Raw genomic sequence first — 18,781 nt, forward strand, 5'->3', positions numbered from 1 at the left:
GGAGAGGAGGGAGGGTTGAATGGATATGATTGTTTCCTTGAATGTCATAATTTTATATGTATATCAAAGCATCATGTTGAATACCTTAAATATATACAACTAAGAGAAAGAAGGAACTAACCAGAAAGGATTGTGTATGATTTGGTTCCAGCTATCTGAAATATGGAAAAGGCAAAACTATAAGAGTAAAGAAGTCACTGGTCACCAGGGGTGAGGAGGGAAGGATGGATGAATGGGAAGAGCATAGAGAATGTTTAGGACAGAGGAAAGGAAAGTGTGATAGCATAATGGTGGATATACATCCATCAGGATCCATAGGCTGTCCAGTACCAAAAGGGAACCTTCATGTCTGCTGTGGATTTGTATGATATTGACAGGGCAGACTTCCTTGATAATAACCGAAATGCTGCTCTATGGCAGGAAGGCAGCATTATGTGTCTGGCAGGAGGTATATCACAGCCTTATATTTTCTTAATTTTGTTGAGACCCTAAAAATATAATCTGTTAAAGAAAAGTAAATGGAGAGCAAGAACAATACAGGAATGAGATGAAAAGTAAAAAAATTAATAATAATGCATCCATAAAAGCTCACAAGACCTCAATCCTACATAAAGAAGAACAGGTAACTAGGGGAGAGAGAGAGAGAGAGAGAGAGAGAGAGAGAGAGAGAGAGAGAGAGAGAGAGAGAGAGGAGAAAGAGAGAGAGGAGAGAGAGAGAAGGTCTTCCCCAGGGAAGAACAAACCAATTGATTATTCTACACCAAATGGTCAGCCCTGAAAACATACATACAAATAACATACAGACCGAGCAGATTGTATATATGTATTTAAGAATGTAGACGTATATACATATATGTATATAACATCAATTAATGGGAAAAGAGGCTATGAGTTTGAAAGAGGAAGGAGGGATATGTCAGAGGGTTTAGAGGGAGGGAAGGGAAGATGGAAATGATGTAAAAGAAGAAATAGTTTTTTTAAAGGATCAGCAAATGAGGACCTCTTCTAGTCTAGAATGAAAATGTGGATTCTGAGATTTGAAAAAAAAAATGCATCCTTAAAGAAGAACAAGAAAATACTAAAAGTGTTCATAGACCACAAGTGCCATAGAAGAGAGAGGTGGGGGAGGGAAGGGAGGGTGGGAGGGAGGGAGGGAAGAGAATAAAATAAAATTACTTTTCTAGTTGGGTTGTAACACTTAAAGAAATTTCCAGGGATTGTCATAGAAAAGAAAAGGAGATTGAAAATGGGAGAAAAGCCTACCACTATACCACCTTGAATGTGCCCAGTCTCATCTGAAAATGAAAGAGAAAACATAAGAAAGAGCAGTCCAGGAAACAAGCCTGCAAACCAGAGGACTTCCACAGAGGGAGATAAACGGAATGACAGTTATCATCAGAGGAGCTGGTGGAACCAAAGAAAACAAGTTTCCATAGTGAGGTGTTCCTTCTATAATAACCATTGTGAAATAATTCACACTGAGTGCATTGTAAATATGGGAAAGCCCGTTTAGAAGGATGGTATCTTAAATGTTTACACAGAAGAAACAAACAAAAACTCAAGAGCTCTGGGGAAATAACTTGGTTAGAAGTACCTGTTATGAAAGCTTGGACATAGCGTCCATGTGACAGGCCGGGTGTCCTGCAATGGCTGTGCCTGCCACCCTGTCCAAAAAGCCCGAGCTCCGGGTTCAGCAAGAAACTCTGCCTTCCACACACAGTGTGTGCACCCACATACCAGTGTGAGTACACTACATATATACACCTCATACACATAACAAGGAGACAAAAACCAAGACCCATAGTAGCTAAAGTCTTCACGGGAGCTGGAAAGTGGATTACAGAACAGTCTTTTTGCGATTCTTGGGGTGTAGGGAGATGATTCTAAAATAGCATTCCCTACCTAGACAAACTCATAGGAATGGGAAGTTTTAGTAATGACACCTCATACATTGCAAGGTCTGAGAAGCAGCCCCTCAGGAACACTTCTGGACTAAGCAGTGGAGGGTGTGCTGCCAGAGTCGGGAGCAGCAGGAGCAGGGAGTCCAGGAGAGAAGGGAAGGAGACTCCCAGGACAGCGGCTGCACAGCAGACCGCCACTGTCACCACTGTCCTTTCACCACGGCCCAGCACTGCTGCCAGGCCTTCACTGCACCCAGGATCATTTGCAGGGTGGCTAAAGGGAAGAGATGGGTAAGCAGAGTCAAAACAGGAGTGTTGTGGAAGTGACAGTGACCAGTGACGGGAAAGGCTGCTTTGGGCCGCTCGGTAAGTAGCAAGGTCTTTAATGGAGGTGCTAACACAGAGGCAGAGTTGGCTCAAATTTAAAATAAGTTCATTTGTGATGATGTGGACTTTGAAGTGTCTGTGGAGAGACTGTTCTTAGACCTGAAGCCAGATAGAGGTTCGCTCCTTCAGTGTTCTTTTATCTGTTAGGAAGACAGAAACAAAAACAAGTTTTTCCTTGCTGAAAAACTCAGTCTAGCACAGTGGTTCTCAGCCTGGGGGTCATGACACTTTGGGAACCACATATCAGATCTCCTGCATTGTAGTTTTCTTTCACTCTTTGGCTTTTTTGGGGGCCCACCATCCAGCTCCCAAATAAGTTCACATGGAGACTTATTACCTATAAATGCCTGGCCTTAGCTTGGCTTATTTCTAGCCAGCTTTTCTTAAATTGTTCCGTCTATTTTTTGCCTCCAGGCTTTTACCTTCCTCTGTTTCTGTATACCTTTCTTTACTTCTCACTTTGTGGCTTGCTGTAGCCGGATGGCTGGCCCCTGGACCTGGGTTCAATTCCCAACACACACAAGGTGGCTCAAAACAGTCTGCAACTTTAATCCCAGGGGAACAGTCTGATGCCCTTTTCTGTCCTCTGCGGTCACTAGGTATGATCACAGCTCACTGATATACATGCAGGAAAACTCTCACACACATAAAGCAAAATTTTGTTGTTTTGAGGCAGGGTCTCTCTACATATCCCTGGCTGTCCTCGAACTCACTGTGTAGACCAGTCTAGTCACTAATTCACAGAAATCCACCTGTCTCTGCCTTCCAAGAGCTGGGATTAAAGATGTGTATGTACCACCACACCCAGCTAAAATAAAATGTTTTATTGACCCAACGATATGTGCTTATAAATGTATAGCAGTGCAGACCTATGAGGTATTTGGAGCACTTCCTGTCTCATTCTTTCCTTACTTCTTTTGGCCATTGCCTTCCCATGTTGAAATTATGATCTCTTACTCATTGAGATCTTTTGTCAGCCCTTCATTGTAGACAGTGGAAACTTAACTCCCCTCCCCACTCCTGAGTTCCATTTCTACTCAATGGTCCATCTCTCAGCGTCTTAGATGTAACCACAGAATACAGAAAGCCGTAGTTTTGTTGCCATTGACTTTGGGAAGTTCTTTTCAGCTGTTTTCTCTCCTCATAGAGAATATTCTTCCCTTAAATCAGTGTTCTCAACCTTCCTGATGCTACCCCCAACCATAATATTACCTCTGTTGCTACTGTTAGGACTCATAATGTAAATATTTTTGAAGATAGAGGTTTAAAGGGTTGAGCACTACTATTTTCCATTGTCAGGGTAAATAGCATGTAGTTTATGTTTTGTAATGACTTTTAAACTATTCATATTATCTACAGATTGAGTTTAATAGTTGAAAACCATGCATCCATTAGTAGACTATGACTGTGTAAATTGTTCACTGCACAACTAACTAGTAAATTGGGAATCCAGAGCATTCCTACATGTGTAGTATTACAGACTCTGTTGCCAGCTGAAAGAACGTCACTAGTATTCTGTCATTCTCTTAATGCATAGAAAGGTTGTTAATCACGCCATATCAGATGGCACAGTGGCATTGAAATGTATACTAAGAAAGATCAGAAGTCTTAAAATTGGGGGTTGGAGCAGTAGCTCAGTGGTTAAGAGCACTGGCTGCTCTTCCAAAGGACCCGGGTTCAATGCCCAGCACCCACATGACAGCTCACAGCTGTCTGTAACTCCTGTTCCAGGGGGATCTTATTACCGCATACAAACATACTTGCAGGCAAAACACTGATTGATATAAAGTAAGAATAAACATATTATTTAAAAAAAAGAAGTCTTAAAATTAGTGAATATTCAAGAACAGAATGCCCTCCATCTACTGTTAGGGAAAAAAAAGCAAAAAGAAAATGATGGAAAACACAAGAAAGAAAGAATTTAAGAATAATAAGAATACTTTCCAAATGGCCAACTTTCTGAGAGTTGAACTGTGTTTGGATAACTTGTGTCCCTCAATCCAAATCCAAGGATAATATTGCTTCTGCTGAAACCTGGGCTCGTACTGTAACCAGAGTTTATTAATTGTCCTATTTCATTGAGGAAAAAATGCAAAGCAGACAGAACACTGGAGTAACTATCTGGAAATGCTCCACTATTTCACAGGAAGCAGCTTTCCAATGGTTCCTATGTAGGACAGGAGTCTTGGACCTAATGTACATTAAGGAAAAACTCCCCATTTACTGATTAAGACTTACAGCCTCTCCATTCCTTCAAAGCACAGCATTGATTTCTTTTAATATCCAAAAATGATTTCTGAACTACAATTGCTAGTGATTGCTTCAGTTATTAAAGAGGTTTGCTCCAAGGGCTGCTTGTGGAAGATTGTGTTAGTTACATAATTAATTCCATTTCTGTTCAGTAGGAATATGCCACTCCTGGAATTGTTTATCACCATCTCATTTTTGTGTCTCTGAAACATTCTCTAAATGTTTATATTGTTGTAATATATAAGAAGGAGCCAAAAAAAAAAAAAAAATGAAAGAAAGAAAAGAAAAAAAATCCCTTGCTGGTAAATCAAAGTTCCGCCTTTGTTGTTCAGTCGTCCCACATTTGAATTCCTCTCCTCAGAAGCACAGAAAGCTGAAGACTTACTCACCACTCACATTTTACTCTGTACATTCCATTTGAATCCTGGTTTTCGTTTCACTTACAATATTGGCATTTTCTTGTTATTATAAATGGGCTTTCGTGGTTGTAGTATTCCATAATGTATGCCTACCATGATTTACTTAACCACCTTCTAGCACTGAGGCCAGCCCTGTTTTTCCAGCGTAAATCACAGCATGATTAAATATCTACTGCGTTCCCTAGTTATATTTTTATCTCCTAAGATAAAAGCTCACAGATTCAAATGTTCAATATTTTAAAGGCTCGTTGTTCAGACTGCATTCCAACCATCAATCCAGTTTATAAATTTCAGCGTTTGAAGAAACTGCCCAAACGACAGAAGAGAGCTTGAAAACTGTCTCACAAGACTGCCTTGCTTCATATGCTGAGATGTGGCTGGCTGTGTCCGCACTTCATCTTAGCAAAGCCAGAAGCCATTATTCATACTCATGATGTCTCAGGCTGGGGAAAGTGCTTCTAATTTTTGCAACATAAAAGAGGTCTGATGACAGTGACAGAGCTGAGCAGGGACCCAGACATGCTGACGGGAAAGCCAGAATTAGGCGGAGCACTGGACTCGGCTCCATTTAAAAGCCTAATGCTTCGCCTCTCTCAGTGTGGGACTTTGTGGTATGTAGAGAGATTTTTACGAGGCTGAAGAAACAGTAGAACCAGAAGGCAAGTTTGAAATTGCAAAACTGTCAGAAGTTGCAGCTGAAACTGTCTGCATTAAGCTGTTAGGTTTGCTGTGTTTTGTGGCATAAGCAAAGGTTGAATTTTAACTTTTAAAATTTAGAATACATGCTTAGTGTTTAAATTAGAATTGAAATACCTGTTCCCTTTAGAATTTTTTCAGTGTGTTTTTTTTTTTGTGTGTGTGTGTGTTTGTTTTTGTTTTTTTGCTAATAGGTATTTGCTTTTCCTGTTTATTAGACATGCAGTCAATACATTTGTCCAACTATTTAAATATAAAACAAGGCTGGAACGTAGCTGAGTGGTAGAGAATGTGTCTAGTATGGGAAGGGCTTGGATCCAACACCCAACACAAAAACGAAGCAGACAACAAAAATTAAACAGCTATAGTCTAACTTTTTGGTGACTGGCATCATTGCTTATGTACTGAGAAACAGATACAAAATAGTAATATGAAAAGCAATATTTAATGTAGTCTCGTGTAACACTGGAAAACCTCATTGATTTAAATTCTTGGAAGAAATGTTTTTCTTTCTCTTTCTTTTTTAACACCACCTAAATTATAATTATTTTCATTTTAAAACACTGACTTTCAGTTGCCATATTAGATCTGTTCATATTAGCAAGTGTATATGTCCTTGACATATAATCTTCAATATTGCAAGGGAATTAATGAGATGTTAAACTATTTTATTTATGAGAAGAGAAGAATTTTGGGTCCAAAAGAACTTAGCCCAAGGGAAAGATTAATTATAGCCTAGAAAATATAGGGATTTAAGTAGAAATCATCTTAAAGTAGAGAAAACTTTGAAATAATGTACTTCAAATGTGCTTATTATCACGAGATTGCCACAGACTCATAAAAGTGAGCTAGAGTAACAACTGTACTGCCCATATCACAGGGTCATAAATTGAGCTAGAGTATGAACTGTCCTGCCCATATCACCCTGATCCCTACCCTGCCAATTGTACTCTGTCTGTCTTTATAAACTTATCTCATTGTATGCATTTCTGTAATTATTCTGTTTAATTATATTTAACTCAGCTGAAATTTGCATAAATGAGAGTGTTGCATATTTCTGGAATGTTGATGAATTAGTGGAATATGGCACTTTAAACTAGCAAGCTCTCTCTAATAGACATAAATGTGGAATCACTGAGAAAGACAATAAACATGAATGGCATTGCTTACGAGTTACCATTACTTCTGAATAGAAAGTAATTAAAAGAAAAAAGTCTGGGGGAATTGGGGGAAGAATTTATTATTGGAAAATCAGGAATTTATTTTTCAAATAGTAAGTCATTTAGGTCAGGTAATTTTTATAAAGTGACAAAAAAAAAAAAAAACCTGACAACATAGAAATGTTTTTCTTAAGCAATAATGGAAGTCTGGAGTAATGGCCCATGCATTCCTGTAATCCTGCCAGCCCAGGACTGTCACCCTCAATTTAGTAATGTTTTAGGGACCACACCTCAAGTAAAACTGGATCCTTGACCTCTCCACAGAAAAGAGTTTCTGTACAAGCCAGTATGAATCAGAGTTAGAGATTATTAAATGGCATTTTTTTGTTTTGAACAACTTTACACTTCATTAAATAAAAATTGCATAAACACACCTGTAAGATAATGAACAGAAAAGTTAAATACAATTTATCACATCTAAAATGGAGTGTTATATAATTAGCAATATCAACCCTAAATCCCCACTTCCACAGTGATAATGAGATACAGCAATATTAATCTAATGGATTAAGTAAAAAACATAACTTTAAATTGAATAAAATTTTTCAAATAATTCAATATAGCCCTAGCAAAGCTGAGGTTTGGATTCAATTGAGACCAGAGATAAAAATGGATATTTGCCATTATAGTTACTTCTAATCAACTTCTAAACTAAGGCAAGTTTCCTTAATTCTTGAAAGAATGTGTCTTTAAGTAACCATGATGCTTTTCTTAACAGCCCTGGACAGGCAGTCAGTAGCGTGGCCACAGTTCTACATCCTATGCAAGTCCGGTAGAGTGTGATGGGTCAGAACATCATCAGTCTGTGCAATTCATTGTCCTTTCTTGTACTGTTTTCAAGCATTTAAAAACACATTAAAAACAACAACAAAAAAAAAAAAAAAAAAAAAAAACCTTCTTCCAGCTTCAATGTAACAGACAACTCCAGCGTTAGAGATTCCAGTCAACACTTCCTGCTGATGTCCCTCCACATCTTCAGCAGGGAATGACATTATGGTGGGCATTCCTTTCAGGAATAAACAGTTCACACAAGGAACAGAGTTGGTGATTACAGAATATTGGAAAATGACAATGTCAAAAAAACGGAAATACCAGGATGAAGGTTGACAGAGATCGAGTCTGAAGCTTTGGGACAAGGTAAAAAACGGAAATGCATGGATGAGGGTGGAACGGATTTGGAGTTTGAAGAGCCCAGCAAAACTCAGAAGAGGATACCTCAGGAACTGCAAGACCTAGAACTTCAAAGTCAACAGCCAGGCAAGAATCAGCTACAGAAAAGTCTAGAACAACTAAAGTCCTAGAGTGGCCACAGGTCCCCAGGAGCAGGCTTAACTGGGAGAGAGTCTGCTGATGGTGACAGGGGTCAGTGCTGTCAGTAGGATTTGTTGAGAAAAAGATACATCGCGACCTTGGTGACAGTCCTGGAACTAACACAAGCCCTGAACTCATCCCTAAAAAACAGTAGGAAGAATTAAGTTGGAGCGGGGGGTTACAGATGTATGGTTTTTCAGTGGGTACAGGGATCTGAATGCAGTCGCCATATTATACAACAAACACTTGACTGATCACCTCCGGCCCCTTGAGCAGCGCTTCATCTACTTTCAAAAGTACAGAGATTTTTTACAAAAGTGTGAGCGAAGTAAACGGCATTTTTACTGTAGAGTTTGAGCCCAAGGGTTGAGAGAAAGAGGCTCTCATGAAACAAGACACAGCTGAGCATGAGTGTGGGCTTCCGTGAGCCCATGTGACCTTCATATTTGGTCTACCCATAATAAAAATGTCTTCCAAATCCAGTACTGAATTGTACATGGGTGCTATGTTTAGCAGAATGTAGATGCACTTTTAAACATAAATATATCACTCAAAAAAGTATCCAGGTCCCTTGGTGAACTTTGATAATAGATTAAAATGAAGATTTTTGTTAATTATTAATACCTTTTTTATTATTCAGTATCCCACTGTTTTCTTCCTGGTTCCATAATTACTGTGTGAAAAACCACCTATCATTTTTAAAAAGCTTATTTTTATGTATCTAAATGTCCTTTATTATGAAAATACAAAAAAAGATTTTTTTTTTGTTCTCAAATGGCAGTTGAAAGAAAGTCCAAATATGTCTTAAAAGATGTATTAAAACTGGCTTTACATAACGAGCCACGTCTGTAACCAGCAGAAACATTGCTGTCCCAAGCCTTGGTGTCTTCCCAGCCTGCTTCTCTTCAGTGAGAGCGCTGTGGGCGTGTGCACCTCTCAGACTGTAGAGCCTCGTAAACAGCAGCATCGCTTGTGAAAACGCAAAGCTGTATGGGCTGAGAACATAATGTGGCTCTTTTACAAGCCTTTTAATTTTCATGTGCTCTTAATAACCATACTTCTTGAACATAATGAAATGAGAATGCGATTCAACATTTTTATGATGAAAAAAGAACGTGTGTGCTCCTCCTGATTATAGGATGAAGGTACTCTTTCCATTGTAAACACATCACCATCACTCTAAGTACTTGGAAAGGCAAATGGTACAGCTATCATACCCCATCTTACTATGTGTCCAATGTTTAGAAATTCCTGCTAGTGAAAATTTCTGTTTGGATAGTGTGTATGCAAGTACACAAGACCTGTCCAAGGATGAACAGGGTATTCTTGAGAAATCAGGCCATTGAATTAACCTAGGCTGTGTGGCCTGGATTAGCTAATATCTGCCAATTGTAGGTAGACTCCAGCTTTACAAAGCATGTATCTTTAAAGGTTTCCCCCAAAGCTAGTACTTCTTTAAGAATAGTCATCTGTCAATGATTGTAAGGTGGGTAGACCAGCTACTAGATTGGTAGATAAATGTCTGTTAACTGGTTATCAGTTTTAGTGTGCTGCTATTGGTTATCTTACAGTGATTAGAAACCTAGTAAAAATGGAAAATAACCATTTGTATGTGCATTTGAAAAACAAAATCAGAACATGAGGTATACTAGAAGAGCATAATAAAAGGAGTCGTTGGCGAATTTTTTGATCTTTAAAAAAAAAAAAAGCAACAAATGCCGGGCAGTGGTGGTGGCACACGCCTGTAATCCCAACACTAGAGAGGCAGAGGCAGGTGAATATCTGTGAGTTCGAGGCCAGCCTGGTCTATAGAGCAAATTCCAGGAAAGGCTCAAAGCTACACAGAGAAACCCTGTCTTGGAAAAAAAAAAAACAAAAACCCAAACAAACAAACAAAATCATTTTGGGGTTGGGGATTTAGCTCAGTGGTAGAGCGCTTGCCTAGTAAGTGCAAGGCCCTGGGTTCGATCCTCAGCTCCAAAAAAAAAAAAAAACAACAACAACAACAACTTTGTGTGCATGAGTATTTTGCCTGTCTGTGTGTCTGGGCACCATATGTATCCCTGTGCCCTCAGAGGCCACAAGAGGGCATCAGATCCCCTGAACCTGGAGTTATAGATGATTGTGAGCAGCCATGTGGGTGCTGGAAATCCACCTTGTGTTTTTAACTACTGAGCCATCTCCCTTTGGTGATTTTTGTTGTTGTTGTTTTTAAGAAAAGGAAAACCCATCACTTCTTGCTAAAGAGGCACATTCTACAAAACATCTAACTCTTAGGTGTTGGGTTACATTGGGAAGGAGATTAAGATTTCAGAGAGCAAACTCAAAGGCCTTCTGGGAACCACCCAAGTGAGCGCTGCCTCCGTTCCTAGCTTTACCTGCATCCCAGGGTGCTGGGGCTCCATGCCACAGCTAGTCCTGATTGGCTGAAGCTGAGGATGGCACCGTGCCTCGCTTGTGAGTATAAAATAGCCTTGATAAATAGTTTTGTGTAAAAGTAACAATTGTCCTTTCTGCTAACAGCGGTGACGTCTTACGAGGATCTTGGGCTCTTTGCATTTGGATTAACTGGAAAGGTAATTTCATTGTCTTGTCCTGGGGCATTTCTCTTCTCCTTCAAGTTCAAAAAGCCGTATATATGAGAAAGACCTTAAGAGAGGATACGAAAGTAAGAAGAGACGGAACAATAGAATGGGAAAATAAAGAAAAATGTGAGTCCTTCCAACGCACATCTGTAAACCAGTTTGGTTTCTAAGTCTTGTCATTGACTCGATGAACTGCAGGAGTAATGGGACCCTTAGTTTTCCTTGTTAATTTTGATCAGATCCTCTGAGTAAATCCTTAAAGAGAAGAAAATAATATAGAATTAAAATTATACCCTGGCTATTTTTAAAAGCAGTAATTACACAGGCAGTATTATTTAAGAGCTGAGCAGTGCTGAAAGATTGCCTGGCTGTCCCCTTGTTTACAGTGTGAGAAAATGAAGGCCCAAAGCTGTTAAAGGACCTGTTCTTAACTGTTACCCAACACCAGGACTGTAGACACTGCATCTGCTGGGTTTCCTTCTTAGAATAATGAAAATAAAAGCAAACTTTTATTGGCACTGGTTTTCTGTAGTTTTCTAACTTTACAGTTGTAGATAAACGTTTTTTTCCTGCAGATTACCAGGGTTTAAGCATTGCTGTTAGTGTTAACAGTTAAGCTGCTTTTCTGTTTCAGTATCTAAAGAGCTACCCATATTTTTGGTTCTAAACAAGAATTCTTCTGATTGTAAATATTAATACTTTCTGTTTGCATTTGTTTTAAATTAACAAACAAGTCATATACATATATATCATGTATTTGGTACTTTGAAACAGGTACGCATTGTAGAATGGCTAACTTTGAGCTAATTAACTTATGAGTTGCCTCACATATTTATTCTGTTCTTGATCTAAGTAGATTCCATACTGTAAATGGCTAAAGTGATTTCTAAGGGGGTGAGTCTTGGAGGAAGATGCAGCTCTGCTGCAGGAAGAGAAGCTCTCTTTGCTTCCAGTTACCTTTACTCTTGAAATGCTGAGGGGTATGTAAACCTCGGTAACACCAGGGCTTACATCCTCACCATCTAAACCTCAAGCAAAACAGTGTGGTGCTTGAGGGTGTGGGTTTCGTTAATCATCCTCAGCAACATTTTCTTCCTGGAGAGCAGAGTGTCTAGTATGTCTGGTTCATTCCCTCCATGTGTTTGTATATGACAGCGCCCCAGATAGGGCTAAAAAGCACATGCTGTGCAAGTAGCAGGACCAGAGTTCACATCCCCCAACACCTGTATACCATGTATAATATGGCAACATATTCCAGTGACCTCAGTACTGAGGGAGGGGTTCAGAAGCAGGAGGATTCCGGGTTGCAGGGGAAGCGGGTAAAGGGGTTGCTGGCCTGTCAGCCTCACCCAAACAGCCAACTCCAAGTTCAGGGAGGAACTGTGTCTCAAAAAGTAAGGTAGAGAATGGGACAGGAGAGGACTCCTGCAGTCAGCTTTGGCGTTCACACGCGCACTTCCTAACAGACGCGGAACAGCCTATCTAATGCTTGGGTGTATGCATATGCATACAGCAGGTAGGTCCACAGCAACAACAAAGAAGACAGGAAAAAGAACTCCCTGGTGATTTAATGACTGTGAGTGCCAGTCCATGCTCATCACTGACACTAGCATCAGCTTGCAGCAGCAGTATCATCCCTGCATAGCAGCGCCATCTCGAAGAGCGTGGACTGTGGAGTCTCTCTCCTGAATGTGCGCTGCTTCATCCTCAGTGATGTTGCTTACATGCACTGGGCAGAACGTATCCAGACTGAGGACTTTTTAGATTTTGGTTGTATTTCTTCCCCATCTCTATAACTGGCCTGAAATCTTCCCATCATCCTGATGTGTGGTTGGATAATATTATTCTGTGAATCAAAGAAACATTTTTGAAAATTTTTGAGGAATATTTTTTTAAATTTGTGTATTTATCTATCAGATAAGTATGTATTGAGCAAAGCTATGCCCATGCACTGTAGTAGGCCTAGAAGTATAGATAGGCAGACATTCATTCTGGCTTTCTAAACATTAAATACCTAAATTTAGTGAAGGAATGGAAAAGGGGTTAGTGCTAAACTACTGTATTTGCAATATATTTGTAGAAAATAGAGGTATTTCATGTGTGTGGCCAGGGGCTTTCATTTGCACTGCAGGTGGCATACACAAAGTCAGAACAGTCTTCCCACAAATGACTGGATTTCAGGAACTCATATCTGAGCTTAGATGCTGTGGGAGTCTGTGGGAGTCCAGCTCCGACCTGCTCCCACCTTTCGAAGGGTTCTCGGGTGGAAGAGAGAGGAATGAGGAAATATTAGGTAGAAAGATAGACCTAGAAAGATAGTCTCCTAGAGGAGAAAGATGGAGACACAGGATAGCTTCGGGAGGGCCTGGGTCAATACCCAACAGCCCAGAGCTTTATTCAAAAGGGCTGTTTATATAATATGCCAAGGGGAGAGGCAAAAGACCTCCCTCTTATAAGATCAAAGCACACGGTACAGCCAAGTGTAGACCCTTCTAAACACCTGGTAACCACTCCCATGGCCACATCATCTCCTGTGTAGCCCTGCTGGGTAAAGCAAGCTCAGATTCTCTGACCCTGAGTAATTTGGGCCCCCACAAGATGCAAACTGCCTTCTAGAAAACATCAGAATGGCCATGACTACTGTCTTGGTTAGTTACAATTGCTGTGATGAAACACCACAGAAAGAGAAAACTGGGAAGGAAAGGGTTTATTCGGCTTACACTTCCAGAGAACAGTCCATCACTGTTGGGGGAAGTCACTGGGAGAACTCAAACAGGGCAAGAACATGGAAGCAGGAGTTGATGCAGCAGCCATGGAGAGGTGCTAGTTACCGGCTTGCTCCTCATGGCTTTCTTAGCCAGTTTCCTTATAGAACTCAGGACCACTAGCCTGGGGATGACACCACCCACAATGGGCTGGGCCCTCCCTCATCAATCACTAATTAAGAAAATGCCCTGCAGGCTTGCCTATAGTCCAGTCTTATAGAGGCATTTTCTCAACTGAAGCTCCCTCCTCTCAGATGACTCTATCTTGTATCAAGTTGACATAAAACTGTCCAGCACACCTGAATCTCTAGAGACCTTGCCCGATTTCCAGACCGTTAGGCTTCCCCTGCACCTGAAAGGACCCCAGGTCCCGATGCTCTGACCCAGGAGGAATTCCCCGTAGAGGTGAGCCTGCGGTATGACCTGTCCTCAGTCCACGGAGACCCGAATGATACAGGTAGCTAGTCAGCTCTAAATGTCTGCTGGTGCTTACAGCCCAGGTGTTTGATGGTCAGGAGGCCCGAGAGAGAATATAATATTTAAACATTTCCTTCAAGTTCCCCACGAGTCTCATCCCAGACCAGAAACAGACTGAGCATAGTTGTTGGGCATTTTTTGTTGAGTTCAGACCTTTTTTATTTTTAGCCATTTGCCAACTGTGAAACTCAATTTTTGACTTACTAAATACTAGATGATCTGGCTCCATTGGCTCCACTTCCTCACATGCCCTCAACCAGACAGACTGAGGAGAAAGAGTCTCAGCTTCCTGTTGCCCTCGCCACTGCCTGCTGTTTTACACTTAGCTTACTTCACATTTTTTAGTTTGAAATATATTGCCTAAATTCTCCAGATCCGGTCTGCCCTAGAGTTTTCTGCTGTAGGCTGTTGAATCTTTGAGACTAGGATGCCCAAATACAAGGTCTGTGCCAGGCTGCTGGCAGAAAATCATCCATTCCATCTAGGTAATGTGGTTGACACAGCACACTCCAGTCTGTTTTGGGATACCTACTAAAGCGATGTGCTAAAGCCAGGAAGAAAGGGACCATAGGACTTCCCAGATTCAATGCCAGCTTATTAGACATTGGTAATCACAGCTTACTAGCTTTATTACCTTTTTTAGCTATTCAAACATGACTGCTAAGAAATATCTTTATAGTAGCTATGGAGGTTGTAAGGAAAGACTTTTTATGATATTTATTAATTTTACATAGTACAGACAGCTGACAGATTTATTCTTACCAGTATCTCTTCAGTCGTGAGTTGTGCATCTGCCTTTGTTGTGTTGGTTATTAATTATAATACAATTCTGTCCTTTTTTACTGTTTCTCCTTTTATCTTCTGAATACATTTGTTCTTTTTTAGGTGGTGGTGGCAGGCACCATAATAATTCAGAATATTGGAGGTAAGCATTGAGAATGGATTATATTTGCACATAGTAATGGAACTAGTTGTTCCCTGGTCCCTTGCCTTCCTGCAGGTCTAGTTGGGACACTAAATCTCTGTAGATGCAGCCATCTTCAGAAGTCTGCTTTTCTTGTCTCCTGATCTTTCTTGGATCTTTTTAGTAGTACTGGTAAATATGCTTCTAACTTCAGCTCTAGCTAAACCTTGATCACAGTCTTCTTAGGCCTTCCATGGCTGTGGTGGTGAGAGGGTGCAGTTTGGAAATGTTCCCAAAGTGATTTCTGAACAGTTTTCCCTCTGCTTTCCCCCCTTAATCATTCCCACTGACAGAAACTTCTTTAGAGGGAATAGTGCCCCATGGACTGTGTCAACAGTCAGGTATGCTCAATGTCCCCTTGGAGCTAAGAAATTAAAAATGACCAAGTAGCTTATCTAAGGACAAGAGGCATCCTCAAGTTTATCTTTCCCTGGTTCCTACTAAAAACTGATCATACCACCAGAGCTGGAAGTTTTTCTCCCACCTGCCTGTTCCCAAATACCCAGCCGCTGTTTCCCAAGTAATTGACTCGGAGGTTTGATATTGCTTATAAATGCTCAGCCAGTAACTCAGGCTTATTACTAACTAGCTCTTACACTTAAATTAACCCATAATTTTTATCTTATGTTTAGCCATGTGGCTCGGTACCTTTTCTCAAAACGGCATTCTCATCTTGCTTCCTCCGCATCTGGCTGGTGACTCCTGACTGCCCTTCCTCTTCCCAGAATTCTTAGTTTGATAAACCCGCCTACACTTCCTGCCTGGCTACTGGCCAGTCAGTGTTTTATTAAACCAATTCAAGTGACAAATCTTTACAGTGTACATGAGAATTATCCCACAGCATACAACTAATCCTAATATGAGAACTACATAGAAATGAAAATCATTGTTAATTATAGACAGTTGACTGAATGTATTAAACATTTAACTCCAAAGTATGAGAATTGTATGCACATGTTGTAAAGAGATTGCAGAGAGCTGAGCTGTGTCTTCATTTATTTTTATCACCAGCTGGAATGCTAAATAAATACTGTCAGAGTCATAGAAAACCCACCAGGAAATATGTGCACTTTGGATCTTACACAAGATTGTGTGCTCACAAGAAATTTTAATCATTTTTTTACATCTAATAGTTTTAAATAACTGCAAGATGATCGCTTAAGATCTGAGCTATTTCACTCTAAGTATTGTTCAGCTAGACTCTTTCTTCAGTAAGAATTTTGGTGGTGGGGATTCCAGTCAGTGAGTCGTTTTGGAATCCTGAATGTCCACATTTTAATGCTTTGAATTTTTATGAAACGGTGACTTCATACTTCACTCCTGAAACCAGGAGCACTAACCTCATCCCTTGGGAATTTTCCATGCAATTGATTTCAAGATTTGTTGTGGGATACTTTTAATTAACAAATATGTATTGCTTAACTGCTTAGTGATGATTCTTCTGTAGGCCCTCATTAAGACCTATTAGATTTTGTTCAGATCGGATTGAACCATTGTATAATAATTTATTTTGAATTTTTAGTTTGGGAATTCAAATCCAATCTTTTTATCTTTGCATGATGCCCGCTGCTATGTTTCTGTAGTTTTCACCATGGAAGCTCCTCTTTTCTCTAACCTGATTTAGACATGGCAGTTTTAACCTTGCTGAGGTTAACCTTGTCTGAGGTTACCTCCGCACATATTTCTCTTCTGCGCTATAAGTTTTTCCAGGGCTTGTGTCCATCCCTCTTTGTACTCCTAGTAACCAGCACAATGTCTGGAACCTTGCTGGATTGAGAGGCACTTAAATGATTAGTACTCTATATCTAAGTATTTGGGAGCTGGAGAGATGGCTCAGCAGTTAAGAGCACTGGCTGCTCCTTTAGAGGACCTGGGTTCAATTCTCAGCATCCACATGGCAGCTCACAATTGTCTGTAACTCAAGTTCCAGAGGGATTTCATGCCCTCTTCTGACCTCCACAAGCACTACATGCACATGGTACACAAACATACATGTCAGCAAAACACCATACAATTTTTCTAAGTGAAAATAAGTGGGAAATAGTGGGGCTAGGAAGATAACTCAGTTGGTACCTGCTTCACAAACAAGTGGCCCTGAGTACAGATTCCCAGCACTCATGAGCAGCCAGGTGTGAGGATGCACACCCTCACGCCAGTGCAGAAGCAGAGTGAGTCTTGTATAATGTTATAGGGACCAGCCTTAATATTATACATCCCAGGGCTCAGGAGAGAGAACTATGAACAGCGAGGACTATTCTGGGAAATAGAACACCGAGCTCCATACTCCACTTGCTTTAATTCCTCTGGCATAACATCCTGTATACACACTTCAGTTCTGTTCTCGTGCCTAGCTTCTTTCTTGCCTGATTTCTCTCTATACTTATCTACTGCTCCCTCTAAGTTCTATCTTAATTCTCTCATCTTAATTCTGCCTCATCTAGGTCCTTTTCATCTTGCCCTTACCCAGCTAGTACTTCCCCATCTGGCTCTTCCTCATCTTCCATCTCGTTCCTCTAGTCCTCTCTCTAGCCCTTCAATCTAGTTCTTCCCCATCTCGGTTTGTTCCTCTCAATTTCTTATCCATCTAGTTCTTCCATTCTCTTTTCTCTTCTCTGTGTCCCCTGCCCCCCCCCCCCCACCGTGCCCTGGGAAGTCCTGGTATATATACACTTACAAGCAGTAATCCCTTAGCAGTGCAAAGCCAGGCTTCCAGGGTCAAATGGAGGGGTGATAAGAATCACATAGAGGGGCAGTAATTATTAATTGTCATTTGCAACCCCAAAGGGAAGTGACTAATGGGGAATGAATTAACTAAAGGCTAAATTCAGGTAATAGCTAAGAAGAGGGATCTTATCTGCTCCACTATAGTCTTAAAAGTGATTGGTAGAAAATGTTAAGAATCTATAAGTTGCTAGGTCAATGGGAGAAAATAAAACTGCCTTCTTTTTTCCTGTGGCTCCTATCTGTTCAAGCTATCTGCCTGCCCTTTTACTGCAGGGTGGGGGAAAGTGTGCTCGGTCTTTAGGCAACCTGTGTATAGGTAGATGCCTCTGGTGATAGTTAAGGGAGATCTGGAACTAGAGGTAAGATCTGGGAAAGGAGAAAGTTAAGCTTAATTGGCATATCTGCCAGGCCTTCTCAAGCGGGTAGCCTGGATGCTTAAGTCTGTTCTTAGAGAGTACAGAGGTATCTCTGATAAGGTACTTTCCTCCATCTGGGGATGGACCTGGCCAGATGCTGCCAATGATAATTACAGGGAGGCTTGAACTGGGGTTCTGGCTGAGCATAGCTGTCAGCTCAGAAAGTTATCTAAATATTCCTAGAAGTGGTTAGGTAAGGAGTTAGAGGTCTATAAAGTTAGTAAGGCTATAAGAAAGGAGGGTCCAAGCTAAATTGTGTAAAGCTGTCACTTAAGGTCCGCCTGACCTAGGCGGTGTCTCCTTGTGGAATTCACCTTAAATCAGGAGACTTTCATGTGGACTGTTATTACTGCTAGCTAGTCCTTGAGAGTGGCTAAGGGAGATACCTGATTCCAGAGAAAGCCTCTCCTGAGGCTGTTCTCCAAATACCTTGAATGTGTATGTCCGGAGAGTGATCAGTCCACACTGTTAGCCCTTCTTAGAAAAAGTCAATAGGGAAAACTATGAAGGCGCACATGATTTTTATAACAGAAGACAGCTGATATATAACAAGCCAAGTAACACCAAAAGCTCCTTGGAATTTGGCTTCCTCTGGAGGAATTCCTTGATCCCTCCAGGTAGTGACTTTGCCATAACCAGCTGAGTTCTTATGATATATTCCTGCGG

The 18,781-nt window shown here is 40.7% G+C and overlaps 1 protein-coding gene across 3 annotated transcripts in view; it reads left to right on the plus strand.

Moving 5' to 3' along the window:
• Window positions 1-18,781, plus strand: part of Slc38a6 (solute carrier family 38 member 6) — a 60,812-nt gene that overhangs the window by 8,793 nt on the left and 33,238 nt on the right. For all 3 annotated transcript variants that reach the window (XM_036206226.1, XM_036206227.1, XM_036206228.1), the window contains 2 exons: window positions 10,708-10,760; window positions 14,897-14,936. In XM_036206226.1, the coding sequence (XP_036062119.1) occupies window positions 10,708-10,760; window positions 14,897-14,936 (93 nt within the window). The remainder of the gene's footprint in view (window positions 1-10,707; window positions 10,761-14,896; window positions 14,937-18,781) is intronic.

The sequence above is a fragment of the Onychomys torridus genome, chromosome 14 (genome assembly GCF_903995425.1).
Source record: "Onychomys torridus chromosome 14, mOncTor1.1, whole genome shotgun sequence".
NCBI lineage: Eukaryota > Metazoa > Chordata > Mammalia > Rodentia > Cricetidae > Onychomys > Onychomys torridus.